Source organism: Sebastes umbrosus, chromosome 23, assembly GCF_015220745.1.
Source record: "Sebastes umbrosus isolate fSebUmb1 chromosome 23, fSebUmb1.pri, whole genome shotgun sequence".
NCBI classification, from domain to species: Eukaryota; Metazoa; Chordata; class Actinopteri; order Perciformes; family Sebastidae; genus Sebastes; species Sebastes umbrosus.
The window spans coordinates 17,524,432-17,540,204 of record NC_051291.1 but is presented as its reverse complement, the minus strand read 5'-3'; the positions used below and the strand labels follow the sequence as shown (position 1 = coordinate 17,540,204).

General features: G+C 40.4%; 1 protein-coding gene across 4 annotated transcripts in view; it reads left to right on the top strand.

The window, feature by feature from the left end:
* atxn7l1 (ataxin 7-like 1) overlaps positions 1-11,252 on the top strand; it is a 34,183-nt gene extending 22,931 nt beyond the window's left edge. For 2 of the 4 annotated variants that reach the window (XM_037760181.1, XM_037760183.1), the window contains 7 exons: positions 994-1,076; positions 3,690-3,946; positions 5,015-5,231; positions 6,025-6,146; positions 6,776-7,315; positions 7,675-7,927; positions 9,755-11,252. In XM_037760181.1, the coding sequence (XP_037616109.1) occupies positions 994-1,076; positions 3,690-3,946; positions 5,015-5,231; positions 6,025-6,146; positions 6,776-7,315; positions 7,675-7,927; positions 9,755-9,772 (1,490 nt within the window). In that variant the 3' untranslated portion in view covers positions 9,773-11,252. The remainder of the gene's footprint in view (positions 1-993; positions 1,077-3,689; positions 3,947-5,014; positions 5,232-6,024; positions 6,147-6,775; positions 7,316-7,674; positions 7,928-9,754) is intronic. The other 2 variants (XR_005205457.1, XM_037760182.1) reach the window with 2 other exon arrangements.
* The last annotated feature ends 4,521 nt before the right edge of the window (positions 11,253-15,773 follow it).

Here is a 15,773-nt window from a genome sequence, read left to right as displayed (position 1 = left end):
AGACCAAACTAGATGACAAAGAGGGGGGGACATATATACTGTATACTGGCTGGTACAACCTTTATGAGACATGGCTGGTGGACAAAACATAACATAACTGCACAATAAACATTACTCAGATGGCTTGCAACTCAATATAAAGTGAGTGAAAATGATATTACCAAATGTTTTTCTTTATCTTTCTAAATCTTAAAAAGCTCCATTAGTTCTTATTTATTACTAGTTTAAATAATCAGCTAATCTGCTTCTTCAGCACAGTGTGGATATGGTTTGATCAGATTTGATGAGAGTGAAACTACTCACCAACTGTTTGTCATCTGATTTAAATGTTGCTGAATCCTGCACACTTCAAACAGCACAGAGAAAAAAATGAAACACAAAAGTATCTCTTGTGAAATAACCCAAACTGTTCCATGTTTGGCAGATGACTGAGAACATTTTGTAAGAATATTTCATATCAATCTCAAGTGCTCTTTCTTTCCTGAGGCTTTTCTAAACATTTTTCTACGAGAAGAGCTCTTTAAAATAAACATCAGAGACGTTGGCTGCAAACTGACACCGTCTTTAATGACTCCATTTCATCATCGAAGTACAATTTCTATTCATTAAAACAGGAGAGGGTTTCCTGGGCTGTCAGTCACAGTCGACTCCTGTCCGGCTGCCAGCACGTCCTGTCAGGAATGATTTGTCACAGCTTGCGGGATCTGTATCTGTTTGAAACTGGAAGCACTGCTAATAATGTCACACAGAACAGTACTATTAGACTATAGTAGCCTCAGAGCACAGCTGAATGATTGAATGAACAAAGGAATATGTGAATAGACAAATGTCAGTGAACAAACTGCCTCCTCAAAGGAGACAAATTAATATACTCGTTGTACTGTGAGGCTCCCAGGAAATTTGATATTTGAAAGAGGGAGGGAAATGACTAAATTATGGTCTTTATTGCCAATCTAATATGTGTGTGTGTGTGTGTGTTTACATGTGTTACAGGGAGAGTGTTTGATCCTAACAAGCACTGTGGAGTCCAGGACCCAGAGACTAAGCGGCCCTGCACACGGTCTCTCACCTGCAAGGTAACGCACACAAACGCTCCACCTGTGTGTAATTTTCTGCATAGACAATAATAGTTTCTGACCCTCCTTCCTGCTTCCTGTCCGACCAGGAAAGCAGCTTTGTTTGTTTATGAGAGTAATGATATTGAAGGGTTGCGCTGTGTCATCACACGCCATGACCCGGTCTGCCGCCCCGTCTGTCTCCGTGATACGTCTGCACATCCCATTTTCTCTGTTAATACGGGGGTAGCAGTGCCGAGGCATTACAGGGCCCACACTTCCCTTGATGAGGTAATTATAGATGTCGGATGAGGCTACAACATCTTTCAGCAGTAAAATTCTGTTTTACTGCCCTTTAATTACTCCTAGCTTAAGTAATCACTGCAAACTGGTTTGTAATTAGAGATGTATCAGGCTCGTGCGTTGATATTGTTTGGAGTGGCTGAGAGTGTTTTCAGCTTTTTTTTTATGTCTTCATTTCTACTAGTAGTCCCAATGGCAACCATAATTTTAAAGAAAGGGACATGTTTAGGGCTGCACGATTTGAGGAAAATATGCACTATGGAATAACGTTGTTGACTATCGCGATAACAATATTATTTGCCATAAATAAACAGATATTAAAGTCTCCTTAGTTCTACCTTCCTGCTGCTTTCAGTATTCTACTACAATACAATAGATTGCTTGTTGAATTAAAAAGATTTTTTAGTTTTATTAAATAAATTAAACATTGAACTGAACAGAAAAGACACAAATAAAAGAGAATGATAGCTGCATTTACTGATACTCTCTTTCAACTAATTAAACAAATCCCTGAGTGCAATATTGTAGTCTTTCGCGATGTGTTTACTGCACAAGTTGACATCGCTATGACGATTAAGAAAACGATATATTGTGCAGCCCTTGCCCTGTTTCCCAAAAAGCATCTTAAGGTTGAGATGGCCGTGAACTCCATCTTAGTAACCCAGTCCAAACCTTTTTCGTCTCGAGAGCTGCCTCTTCTATACAGACTTTGAAATATTGCTGTCTTCGTGTTTTTTTTTTTTCATTTTGACTCAGCACTGATCTAAAGTGCACACAAATCCCTTCTCCTCTAGTTTATCTCAAATGACTTTATAAACCTCACTATTTTTGTGGACTTTATTTAGCATATTCTGTATGTTCTCTTCGGCCCAGATGTCAAGCAAATATTGGACTTCTGCAGAAGTCCAGGTCAGTCCTCTCCCACTCATGTTAAATGTTTAACTGCGTTCATCTCAACAAATGCCCACACAAGCAGCCTGCATTGTGGTTCACTTGGAAACGGTCCGAGACCACCTCTCGCAAGCGGTCTAGCACCGGTTGTTTTGGTCCACACCAGAGTCCGATTACTGCGTTCACAACCGCCCAAAAGAACCGCACCAGAGTTTAATTAAAATGGACTAAATGTTGGCTTGTAAAAACGCCCTAAGGGGTGTTTCCCAAAGGTACTCTAATTTAAGATTAAGGCTGCAATATGATTTGCGATATTAGAGGGAATGAACATTTTTACATCATTATTTTCATTTCAGTGAAAACATATTAAAATGATTATGGTGTGATTTTTGTGGGGATCTGTAACAAACAAAGATGTTTTCTTAAGTCTGTAGAAGATGATGTGTAGGCCAGGACATCTCTGCAGCACCACAATATTTAATTTAAAAGGGTATTTTGACACACATTTTGCTTTTAACAAATATTGCACCACCTGCTATTCAAAAATTGCAGAAAAACATATTGACATTTCAATAAAATTTCAATTAATTGTGCAGCCCTATTTAAGATGCTCTTAAAAATGATTTTAGATCAAGGAATACTTCCTACCGCCTCACAGGAGGCTCAGAGAGTCTTTAGAAACCTGCAGGAGGAACCGAAAACTTTCATGATCACTGATGCTCTCTGGTACGCGGCGTTTCATGTAAAGTTAGTGATGATTTTTAAATGAGAAAATAAAAGATAAAACACTCATAAAGTACAATTAATTTGTGCATCTCATCCAGGTTCTGTTGCCGTCGTCCTGCTTGATCTCAGGTTTATTATGTGTTTAACGTCTTCCTCGAGCGGCAGCTAAATCAATCAAAGATTTGTTATTCATAATATTTATGAGTATATAAGATGCACCTGTCACGTCTTACAGCATTTGAAGAAGCCTCTTTGAGTGAGTACAGGAAACACGTTTCCTTCCAAAAGCCACACTAGCTGTTTAAACCAGTATTCACCAGCCTCGCACACACATCCTTTTTAGAGGACTATTGGAAAACCAAATGTTTGATAGCTGGTTACCTTCCAAAGTAGTTGGAAGGGTAAACAGGCTCACCATGCACCGGCAGTATTTACCCACGTTAGTCTGGTGTGACGTGGGCAGCAGCATGGTGCAGTGATTATGGAAACTTTCCTGAAACCAGAGAGCCGTGATTCAAGCCCCTGGGAGTGCAACTATCAGCCCTTGCTGAATGAGCTCCACTCTGTTAATGAAAGTATTGATATGTGAAGAATTCAAAGTCTCTCTGGAAATAACCTAATATCTCTAAGCGGTTAGTGCTTATTAGCTCACGGAGGGACGAGCATGAAATTGCTATTAACCTTTTTTTTTGTGTGTGTTTTTGGCTGCCACAGACTCACTCCTTAACCCACCGCCGAGCCGTCTCCGGCCGAAGGAAACATTTCGACGTCCTCCTTGCCGAGCACAAAGGGCGGGCGAAGGTGAACGAGGGAGCGAAGGAGAAGGAGAGGGAGGGATCGCAGGGAGGGAAGGAAGGCAGCAGCCAGAGCATCACGTCACAAGACACCTCGTGTCCCAGCAAGCCTCACTGCCCAAACGGACGAACTCTGTCCATGCTGAAGCTACGGCTGGCGAACGCACACATACCCAGGTAGGATAGTGGATGCCCACACACACAGTATCAACTTTGCATGTGTATACGGAAGCAAAGAAAGGCCGAGGATCGATCAGATCCGTGTCCAGTCAGATTATGCTCTCTCATGTGATTAATCTTCCTAGAATATGAGGGGAAGAAGTATCCTTGGTGTAAAACTAATTATTTACAAAGAGGGACATTTCAAACCACATAAATCCATAAAAATTGTACGTAAAATATTTAAATGCTATAAATTTAGTAGCATTTAAACCCCCAGTATTGGTTATTAATTTTCACAATTAGATATTTAGTTGCTTATAAAATTTAAAATATTAAAACTATTTATTTATTATTTATCATCAATTTATTTATTTTATACAATTTACTTGTTTTCCAAATAATTAAGTATTTTTATAATTCTATTTCTTTATGTTCTTTAAATCAAGTACTAATCTCGTAGTAGTAGTAATCTGTTCTTTTAAGGAAAAGCAACACTTTCTGAACAAAACTCTTTATTTACTAAGCATTATTTATATTTCCGTATTTATTTTGGATACAGTTTACCCAGTGATTTAAGACTTTTACTTTTACAGCTATTTATTTTTACTCTTACTTAAATAGGACTTTTAATACTTTTCCACATCACTGGAGTTGAACTGTATTGGGCCTGGACAGATGGATGATGGGAAATCCTTGTCTGTTCATGTTTTTCCCACCAGGGGATGCTGTAAACAACAACAGCGCTATAAGAAGGAGAAACAATAGAAACTCATTTCCTCTTTCCATTCAGAAGATGATCCTGTGTTTGGAAAAAGGAAGTTATTTGGGGTTTTGTCACTGTACAAAACCCTGAGAATGACATTGATTACTGTGTTGGTGCTGATATGACAGGTTTTCATGTTTGCTTTTCTGTTTTCATCCATCACTTCCTCTCGGTTAACCACCTTCTTCCTTCTCTCTTCCAATCTTTGCTTCTCCATACCACTAAATTTTCTCTCCTCATTTCCATTTCCCGCTGTCTCCTACTCTCAATTTATTTTCTTTTATTCACCCCTCTTTATTTCTACCATGCCCTCCTTCCAGGGTTCCCGGCTCCACCACCTCCACCTCCACCTCCAGTCCTCTGCCCCCAGCACCGGCCCCCGCCCCGGCCCCTAACCCAGAGCCGTCTCCCCACAGTTTGGTGGCGGCAGCAGGAGACGGCGGTCGACTTTCCAGTGACGAGGGAGACGCAGAGACTCCCGAGGACACTGACAGACCTGCCTTTCACTACTCCAATCGCCACCCACAGCCTTTAGGGGTAAATACTGTGATTACTAATGCTGCACTAACACACATGTTAGATGCCATTTAGAGGAATTGGTTTTGTCGGTGTTCAGACTCAGGTGTAGCTCTTATTGAATGCTTTCAGTGCAAAACAAGGTGAGGGTTGTGTGCAATTTTTATGTCAGCATGTCGATGGAGCTGTTTAAAAAGTGTCCATGATGTTATGGGCAAATGCTTTGTATATACAGCGCTCATTTACATTTATATTCCTGTGCTGTCTGCAGTTAAATACGTGTAAAGAAAACACTGTTTAACAAACTGACTCGTTCCTGCCAAACTGCCCACCTGAAGACATACAGGAGGATTAATATAGAAACTGTTGTTCAGAATCTGGTTCAAGACCAAAAAGGTGATCACAGGAAGGATACATGACTCTGTCATTTCCTGTCTTAATTGAATATGACATTATAGTGTATATTGTCACTAAACCGGTGACATTAAAGTTTGAGCTGCCAACTCGCATATGGTCAAGCCGCGTCTTCTGTTAGAAACTAAAAAGAGACATTGACTTAGTAATATTGTCCGAGCATAGGAGATGGTCAGGTTTACAGCTTGTTAAGTGTTAAGTTCTCCAGTAGATTTTAGTGCTGCTTGTTTTATCAGTCAGTCTTAATTTGGTATTTTTACGTCTGATTTCTCTTGATCATCTGTTCTTTTTCTCATTTTTCTCACGTGCCTTCTCCTCTTCTCCCTTTTTCTCTCCATGCCTCACCTCACCTCCCTTCTGTCTCGATCCTCTTCACCCTCCCTCTTCTTCCTCCCTCCAGTTTTGCGTATTCAGCCGCCGGCTCATGGGACGGGGCCACTACGTGTTCGACAGGCGATGGGACCGGATGAGGCTGGCGCTCCAGAACATGGTGGAGAAACACCTTAACGCACAGATGTGGAGGTGAGAACATACACTCTGGGTGAAGTAGGTAAAGTTTTTTTTTACATAGAAGTCAACGTGTAAATGCACACAACACACATTGGAGTTATTTCCAAGCTACTGTATAAACTTAGGGTTAACTGGGATTTGATTTCACCAGATTTACTGTCACTATGAAAGGGTGTAAATATGAGAGAAAGTGATTTGTATGCTAACCTGTTTCATGAGGGAAAGAAATACAATTTAGTGTCATGTCATGTGTAAATGTAATCAAATAAGAAACCAGTTCATTTAAGGTTCCCTCCAACACGGAGGGAAGCCGAATATCGTTCATTGCAACGATACAAAGCCGGTTGAAAATCTGCAAAGTTTCCCTTTTGAAGGAATCATAAGTAAAAAGTTTGGTAAAGGAATTTCTGAGTGTTCATCATATTGATAAAATCCTGGGAGGAGCAACAGTAGCTAATAAGTTTAAGATGTAAGAAAATCATTCTAAATGTCCCAATTCATCTAGACACAGAAAGCCATTGTTCAGTAAAATACAACATATCGATTAGTACTTGAGGTTTAGTACTCTGAATCTATATCGGCAATGAAGCAGCGTAATTGGTGCATGTCTTATCTTCTAAATTATCCTCCTCCTGTTTTAGGAAGATGCCTGTGGCTGCTGAGAGCCCCCTCTCCCTCTCCTCCTCCGGTACCTCCCCCGTCACTTCACAACAGACTCCCTCTCCCACCTCCTTCACCTCTCCTCTCCTCTCCTCCCCCTCCAACTCCCTCTCCTGCACCGCCACATTTCCTCAGTCTGCATCCACGGCGGGGGTGTTCACCATTCGAGACGCTCCGCAGCCCGCCGCCCCAGTTTCCGCGCTGGGTAAAGCCCGTAACGGCACGCATAAAGCCGGCCGCCCATCCAAAGACACGGAGGACTCGGTAGCGGGATCTAAGAGGAGGAAAAACTCTTCCTACCCCTCCTCCTCATCCTTTTCTCCTTCTGCCTTGTTTCCGACTGTGGATAATCTTAGGAGGAACGGCAGCAGCTATCATCCAACGTTACAAGGTTCAGGGGGGACGGCAGCGAACCCAGCCAGGAAAAAGGGACTTGGGCGCGGGGCAAGTGGGCTTTGGAGCGGCGGACAGGACTGGCTATCCAGAGCCGATGGGTCTCAAAGCCACAACTCACAGAACAGGTAGGCTGTTTAAAAGTTTAAACAGTCATAGAAATGTATTCGATCAGCCCCAGATGTTAAAAGTCGGTGCTGAAAACGACACAATACAGGCTCAGCTCAACACGACATAGTAGAAATGATGCAGAGAAGCACATGAGAGGGTGATTTATTAAAAGGAGAGTGGTGTGTAAACAGAGAGGACAGTGCCAGCAGTGCAAAGGCTGTGATGACAGGTGTTTAGCTTTCCTCTAAAATAGACAGCACTGTGAAATCCGCTGTGATGATTTTATAGCAGTCCAAATAGATCCGACTGTACTGTGAAAATTGTACTGGAGCTTACTATATATATATCATTAATGGCCTCCTCCTCTGGTCTCCAGTCGCGAACTTGGCACGACCAGTATACCCTACTCACCCAGCAGGGAGCCTGCCTCCGCTCCCCATCCGCCCCTGGCCTCCCCCTCCGGACCCTTGGCTTATGGGGGAGGAGCAGAGGGGAGGAAGAGGAGGAGTCCCAGCTCTTACAGAGGGAAGGCCAGCAAGCTGAGCAGGCCGGGCGGTTTGGAGAGCATCTTTGGGAATGGGAGCGACAGCGTGGGAATACTGGCTTTGGGACCCGAGTCCCCGAGACAGGTAGGTGTTACTGTCTCTCTAGGAACATCCCTGAGTGTAATTTGGTGTGCTCAATTCTGAATTGTCAAACTGACCTTATAGTCAACTGAACAAGTTTGGTTCGGTTAAAACAAACTCAGGTCTGTTTTCCCGGTTAGTACGGTTCTTTGGGGCTAGTGTGAAAGCTGTCAATCGAACCTTGGTGCGGACCAAACAACTGAAACAAGACCGCCTGAAAAGCGTACTCCGGTGCAGTTCGTTTGGGGTGTGAAAACAAACAAACCGACCACAGGATTTAATGATAGCAGACATGTGACTTTAGCATGATTTCAAAAGCTAAACTACCAATAAATCCATCTGCTGATTAGGAAGTCTGTTCAGGAGGCAATCTTATTGATCTGTATGAGGCCACGGATATGAGCACGTCAGCATGTATTTTCCCTGATTAATAGGTCAAAAGCTGTGAAAACTGCTGTGCTTCTAGCTGACTCTGTGTACTTTCTCAGTTCATTAACTCCATTAGAAAGCGTGTGACAGCAATCCCACAGTAATAGGCCTCATGCGCGTGTCCGTGCGGGGCTTTTCTACTGTCCTGTCTCTACCATTATTCATCATAACATGCGGCCAATTTGCAGTCTAATAATACTAATAATGCTTATAATTAGTTTTTAATCAAAGCATATAAAAAACATTAGAAGCAATAAAGTGCTGCTTAAACTTCTGTTAGTCACCGGAATTTAATTTCCCCTTGTGGGTTCTGATGATGCAGGATGACAATCGCCAAAACTGTCCAATCAACAAGTCACCTGTCAGTCTGTATAACTTCATGTTTACTCCTGTTGGAAGCTTCATAGATTTTACTCTGATTTGCACACTATTTTGTATACATCTTATTGAAAAAGGGTCAAGAAGCTGAAGACTAATGTTCCCTTATTTTTGCACACTTTCAGTTAAGATGTTATTGAAATTGAAGTTATTTGTCTAGTGATTGTTTTATATTGGCTCAGCCAGGTTATATAGGACGCCAAGTCTACTAACAAACAGGAGACACAATTTGAAACGTTACACTTTGTTGTGTTTTCCTTTAATTCCCCACTCTTCTGTAGAAAGCTATAACGAAACTTAATTATGGTTGTTTATAGCACATCTGATATAATGTGATGAAGAAGTGAAATACTCAACATACTGCATATACAGTATGTACTGTATATAAATATGCAATTTACCACAGCTGTAAGATGCTGGAAAAGCTTGTAAAAGTGCTTGAATTTGACTTAGGAAAAGATGTAGGAACCGTGTTCACATTGCTGCTGGCGTGGCTGTCGACTCTTAGCCTCGTGAAACTGTCAGCTGTCTAGGTTATAAAAGATACAATGCTAAAATTGCAGAACAACAAAACAAAACAAATCAGTCAGCTCTCTCAGAAAACCAAAACCATTAATTTTCAGTTACCCAAAATCTGAAACCAACAAAGCAAAGTGAGTCACAACATGAAACAACACAATACACATTCCCACGCTTTAGGGCTGCAAATCAAGCTTGAATGAGTGAGAACTAACATGTAATTTCTTGAGATTTATTTTGAACACAACCCATGAAGCCCAACTCACAGGTGACCCCAGCAACATTTGTTGTTGTGACATTTGTTCCGATATTTCAGATTTTTAATAAAAAGGGACAGCCCTAATATGAATAGTTTGTGTAAATGCACAGGTCAGGTGGGAAAAGGCAGTTTAAAGGCATGTGAAATTTGTTGAACGTTTCTGTATATTTTTCAAAGATGTTAGAAGTCATTTTGCAACACAGTAAAGCCACCGATAATAAATGAAAGTCTTCGTCTCCCTGCAGGCCAAGTTGCATCACTGACAGAGAAACCTGTTTCACGGACAGAATGTTGGGCAGCTGTGCAGACCACCACCGTTTGTGACCTTTGACCTCACCACTCTTCCGCTGACAGCACCAATCAGACTGCTTCATCTCGGCGGTGTCACCCCCCCCCCTCATTCATCCAATGACAGTTCAGCTCACCCCCGCTGTGACACCGGGGCTCTGGAGTCTTTGCCCACAGTCGAGACCGGCTGGCAGTTAACTTCCACTCTCCACCTTCTAATTACGGATCGCTGTGATGGAAAAGCTGCCGTGCATCGCTGCGGTTCGCGGCCTTTTCAGAACAAGACAGCGGAATCCAAAAAAAACTCATCCTCTGAAAAGGGAATTTGCCTCTTTTTGAGGCATTGTTAATAATACCACCACTGTTCAACTGTTGGGGAGACACTTTCCTGGTTGCCGTGTCCGGTCAGCTGACGACGAAAGAGGTCTGTGATTGTTTTTGGGAGTTAGATGGTTGAAGGACCTACTGACACGACTACTGTAGGACTCAGCCTTCATCTATGCCACCTCAACTGCCCCCCACTTACACCCTTTTTCTGTCCTTTCTCTTGATTTTAGCTTCTCCTCTTCCTCAAAGATGGAAGAGACAACAGCAGCTTTAGTTGGGTTTTATCCAGCTTTTTCCTCTCTTTCTGTATTTCTCTCCATCTTTCTTTACTACTCTTTGTATCAAACAACTTTGTCTGTACAATTCTCCCCCCCACCATCCATCCCAGCATGCCTGTGTTCAAAGTGCACTTACTGCCCTCGCTTCCCCCCTCGTTCCCTTCTTCAGCGACTCCAGAGCAGCCTCCAGCAGTGCCACACAAGGACCTGTTCACACAAGGGAAGAAAAAAAACGCGTTACCAACGATGCCGCGTCAATGCATTGTATTTCAATATAGGAAGACATTTTATTTGAAGAATTGTTTTTTTCTTTCGTTCTGGTTTTCAAATGTTGCAAGAAACACAAACTCCTGTCTGTGTGTCAGGACTTGCATCCAAAAAGGAATGATTAACCACGGCGTTGGATCTTTTTTTTTTTGTACAATAATTTATGTTTTCTAACTGACCCTCGATGTTTGAGAGACTTTTTGAGCAAAAACATAATTTCTATGGTATTTTGAAGAACTGTTGAAAGTATTATGATAGATCATATTGTTGAAAAATGTGTACATATCTGTTATTATTTTTGTATTTATTAATAATTGTCCCCTTTTACTAAATATGAGCTAGACGGAGTATTTTGCCCTCCTACATATAGCTCTGTGTTTAATGATGATTGAAGAGATTGGCCTGGTTTCTCAAAATCTTCAAGAACTTGTTCATTAGCAAGATTTTAAAATGACTACAGATTAATACTCAACACGCAGCCAAATACAAACTTTGACTGTGGCTGCTGTGTATGTCGTTTCTATTTCGCTGTGCAGACAGATAACAACCTGTGGTCAATTCTAAAAAGTATTTTATTCAGACATGTTCAAATAACTAAGTCTGACAAAAAATATCTTAACTCAAGGTACACCCAATTCAATCAAAGTTATTAATTGTACACAGTATGTACTATTTACTAACCATTAAGGAGAGGCACTACAGGTGAATAGGATAAAACTAATAGATATCACCGTGAAACTTCCCCAGTTGTTCACTTAAATTAAGAAAACTATTTATTTATTTTTTACACATTTTCTGAAATTTTATGTTTAAATATGGCAATATCATTTTAAATATGTGCCAATTGGCATACATTTCCCGAGCAAAAAATCTGAACATTAATGGATGAAGCCAGGTTCAAAATTCTTATTTCATTTTGTTGAGGTATTAGAGTCTAATGTTTTTTTACAGAGCGGAAATTTGGATATCTCTTTTTATCACTCTATAAACTAGAAAATACTGTCAACAGCCATAAAAATAAATCCATTTTCACCCTTTTTTTTAAATAAAATGAATGAATAAAATGTTTTATAAATCAGGTTATGAATGATATATGAACAAATCCCTCTATAAAAACCTTCAGAATATAAATAGGAATGAAACTGGAAAGTTTGGAGCTACTGAAGTGAAGATTTCTGGCTCAGAGTGAGAAAAACCTAATTTTGAGAAAACACCCTTTAAAGATATTTTGCGAGATACTAATAGGAAAAAATGTAGCTAGTAGATATCAACATGAAACTTCCCCAGTTGATAACTTACATTAAGAGAATATTTTTTGTATTACAAGTTTTCAGAAATGTTATGTTTAACTTTTGGTGAATTTAGGAGAAATCTACAGACGCAAATAGACAAAAATGTAGTAAATAAGAAGCAAAACAGCCCCAAATCTCATGTTTTTACCTGGGATGTCTCGCCTTAAAGTGTGCTGTAAATGATACAATATATGCACCGACAGATGTCAGCCAAGATTTATTAGTGTTTTTTTCCTTTTTTTTTGCTAGATCTTTCTGGAGCTGTCTCACCACTACCTGTAAATTATGTACTTTTTTTTTTGCACAGCAATAAGCAGCTCCTCCATTTCCACAAAGGTCCATCAAAGGCACACTCAAGAGTATTTTATTTTTGTAATTCTTAGCATGCCTTTTGACTTCTTTTGAGTCGATTCAATTTTGTCGTATCCAGTGTGAACACTCTACATACTCAGAACCTGCATAGTGTGTATGTAGTTGTAAATTGGGATATCGCCACAGCCTTCATCAGCAGATGGAGTTTACTCCGTTGCCCTGGAGATGGCTCAGGTGTCATCACATGAGGAGGGAATGGACCATGAGTTAAGATTGTTTTTTTGTCTATTATTTCTAAGGTTAATAATGAACCTTCACAATCAGTTATGTTGTAGTTTGATGCATTTTCCTACCATTTATTCACCCTGTCAAACTGAAGAGATGACGGTCCAAAATGTCAGTATACCAGTATTTTTTCACAAATGGTTCAACAGTTTATATCTGATTTTCGCTAATGAACAAAGGTTGATTTTGTGACACCAGGCCTTGGTTAGTATTTTCATACAAAGGGCCCCACATTCCTGTTTGCCTGTGGTTCCACCCTTTTTTCATACTTCTTCCAATGTTCAAAAACTATAGCTCTATTTTTAAACTGTCTTTATCTTCCAGGACCGATCGGTCTTAGTCTCAGTGCGTGGTTGTTGTGTATGTAAAAAAAAAAAAAAATCGAAGCCAGGTCAAAATGCTTTCAATTACTTCTCAGCTGCACCCATCAAGCATGGTACCATGTCTTCTCTAGTGGCTCACTGCACACTGGAAATGCAGCGGAGCCATTCCTGTGAGCCTTTTAATGTCTTTTAAATACCTATACATACAGCATCAGGTGTGCAAAACAAGTGCATATATTTTCTACAGCGGCTCACTACCAAAACTGTCTGTCCAAAGTGGCACAAACATGGTTATACTGTATAGGTGCAGGAAAAATGTTAAATACTGGGAATGTGAAGTGATTTCCTTGGCTAAAAGTGGTATTATGGATGCCATAATATGGTAAAAAAAAAACTTTTAAAATGTCTGAATAGTACCTTGTCGATTCATCTGGTGTTGCTGATGAAGCCAAAGTAACTGAGAGCATTTTGATTGGCTTAATAGCAGCGTGAAGCTGTGAGCGACGCTCCCACCCGGTACTCGCCAGCTGCTTCAAATAACTTTTGTTATTTTGTTTTTTTTTGTCTCAAAAGCACTAATGATGAATGGATTGTACATAATCAGTTGTATTCCTGTTATGCTTTTCCCAAGTGCTTCCCATGATGACACTTTATTCATCAGCGTGTGTGAGTGAGATCGTCTAAGTACTCTTAGATCGGTTTACCGGCCTGGTGGTCTTTTATTTCACTCTAGATACACATGGTTTATGCGGGTACTCGCGGTGTACAGTTACCAAGCCTGCAATAACAGTATACATTTTCTCTGTTTAACGCAACATACCAACAGATGTACTAGTATATAGGTAGTATATGTTGGTTTAACGGCTGAAAACCATGGTTCAGGTGGGAATTAAAAGATGTTTCCACTTAGTATCTACAGATCAAACTTACTGTTTATAGTAATAGAAAGGGGAAGTTACAGTCTGTTGCAGCTAAAATTAAGACAAAGTTCATGAATTTCAGAGTATATTATTGTTGCTGTTGAATTTTATGGAGGTATTAACAGTTTTTTTTTAAAAAGCCTCCCCCTTTTCCTTTTTTATTTTGCACTTTGTCATAATGCCCAGATCTTTAATCAACTTCTATTTATATAAATATTTGAGATATTAAAAAAAAATAAATCTATATCTATATATTTTGTAAAAGTGTTTCTGGCAACTACAGCAAAAGAAGATGAAGAGAATATTCTCGGCGAAGTTGGCGCCGTTGTTGTTTGTCGTGTCTGATCCGAACTGTGTCGAATGTCTGAAAAATGCCTTTGTAATAGTCGCCGTTTTGTTCACTCTCACTGCAGTTGGATCAGAAAATGGATTTCCCGGATTTCGAAACAACCGAACACTTGCTGTACAAAAAAAAAATGGTCTTATATCCAAGCTTTTATTAAATGATTGAAAGTGGATGTCGTGTTATTTGTAAATCAAAGATGCAGCTTTTGAATTTTTGGAAGGAAAGTCCCACTAGTGATTGTTTGTTTTGCATATTTGGAGTGTTTTCTATGTAAGGGGGAGTCATGATCACTGATGTCTCACGTGATATTTTTGTATTTTGTTGGAGCAAATGAGTCTTCTGTGGCTGTCAGTGTTCAACAAAGGAGCTTCAATTATGTATTTTGTGCTTAAATTTTTACCAGATGCATCTGTAATTACCATTTTCATTATTGAAAACACTGAACTGTGCTGAGCCCTGTCAGCTTCGTTTGTTGTCATGATTTATTTTCCCAGCGTCGTGGCTCCAGTGATGGTGGCGTCGATCAGTCCACGACTTTGGTCCAGACTGAAGCATCTCCACAACTATTGGACGAAGAGGATCAATCCGACTGAATATTGCCACCAGCAGGTTGACATTATTGACTTTTCGGGAAATAGCTCGACAATTATTGGATGGTTTGTAATAACATTTGCTACAGATATTCACGGTCCCCAGTTGATTAATCCTAATAACTTGATAATCCTCTGATTTTTCATGTAGCACCATCAACAGGTCAAAATTTCAGTTTGTCCAATACTTTGGTTTATAGCCAGGACTCAAATCTTACATTAGCATTTAGCTTATTATGATAAGACAGTTATCACATAAATTTAAAGGAACAGTGTGTAACACATAGGGGTTTGGTCCGAAATTGCATACTATGCACTACATACTCACTAGGTGTACTATCGTTCACATACTGTTGTGTGAATAAACAGTAGTATGTATGTTTTCGGACGCACTGAACTGTAATTTACGTCGTCACTTCCAGAGAGCCTCCTTGCCGGTTGGAGACGTGTAACCATGGTAACCCGTGCCAACCTCGTGACCAAAACGACGGTTTGTGAGAATCAAAGTCTGAATTAATTAAAAATATATATTACGCCCAGCAAAGTGAAATCTTATGCTTACAGTTAAATTGAAGCGTTATTGATGTTAAAAAGCTGTCCGTCAACGTCTGTTATGAACGTTGTCGCCCCTGTCGCGTTGCATTGTGGGTTATTTATGTCGCCGTAGTGTCCAGCGTTGCGTGCTGTAATATTTCACCAGAAATAGGATGCAATTCGCGTACTCTTGATTCCATACTAAGCTTTCGGACGTACTATAATATCTCACATACTGTTTTAGCGTACTAAATAGCATGTTAGTATGGAATTTTGGAAGCAACCAGGGAGCGGGTCCTGCTCACGCAGTCCGCCATGTTGTTCCGCCATGTTTCTACAGTAGCCCAGAACGGATAAACCAAACACTGGCTCTAGGGAGAGCCAGTGTAGAGCTCTTTTGCATTTTAACGTTACCCACAGGTTACTAGAGTTCTTTGACATGCTTGTGAAACTGCGGTACCGCGAGCCACAGAGTGCAAAACCGTGGTACCGCTAGTCGTCG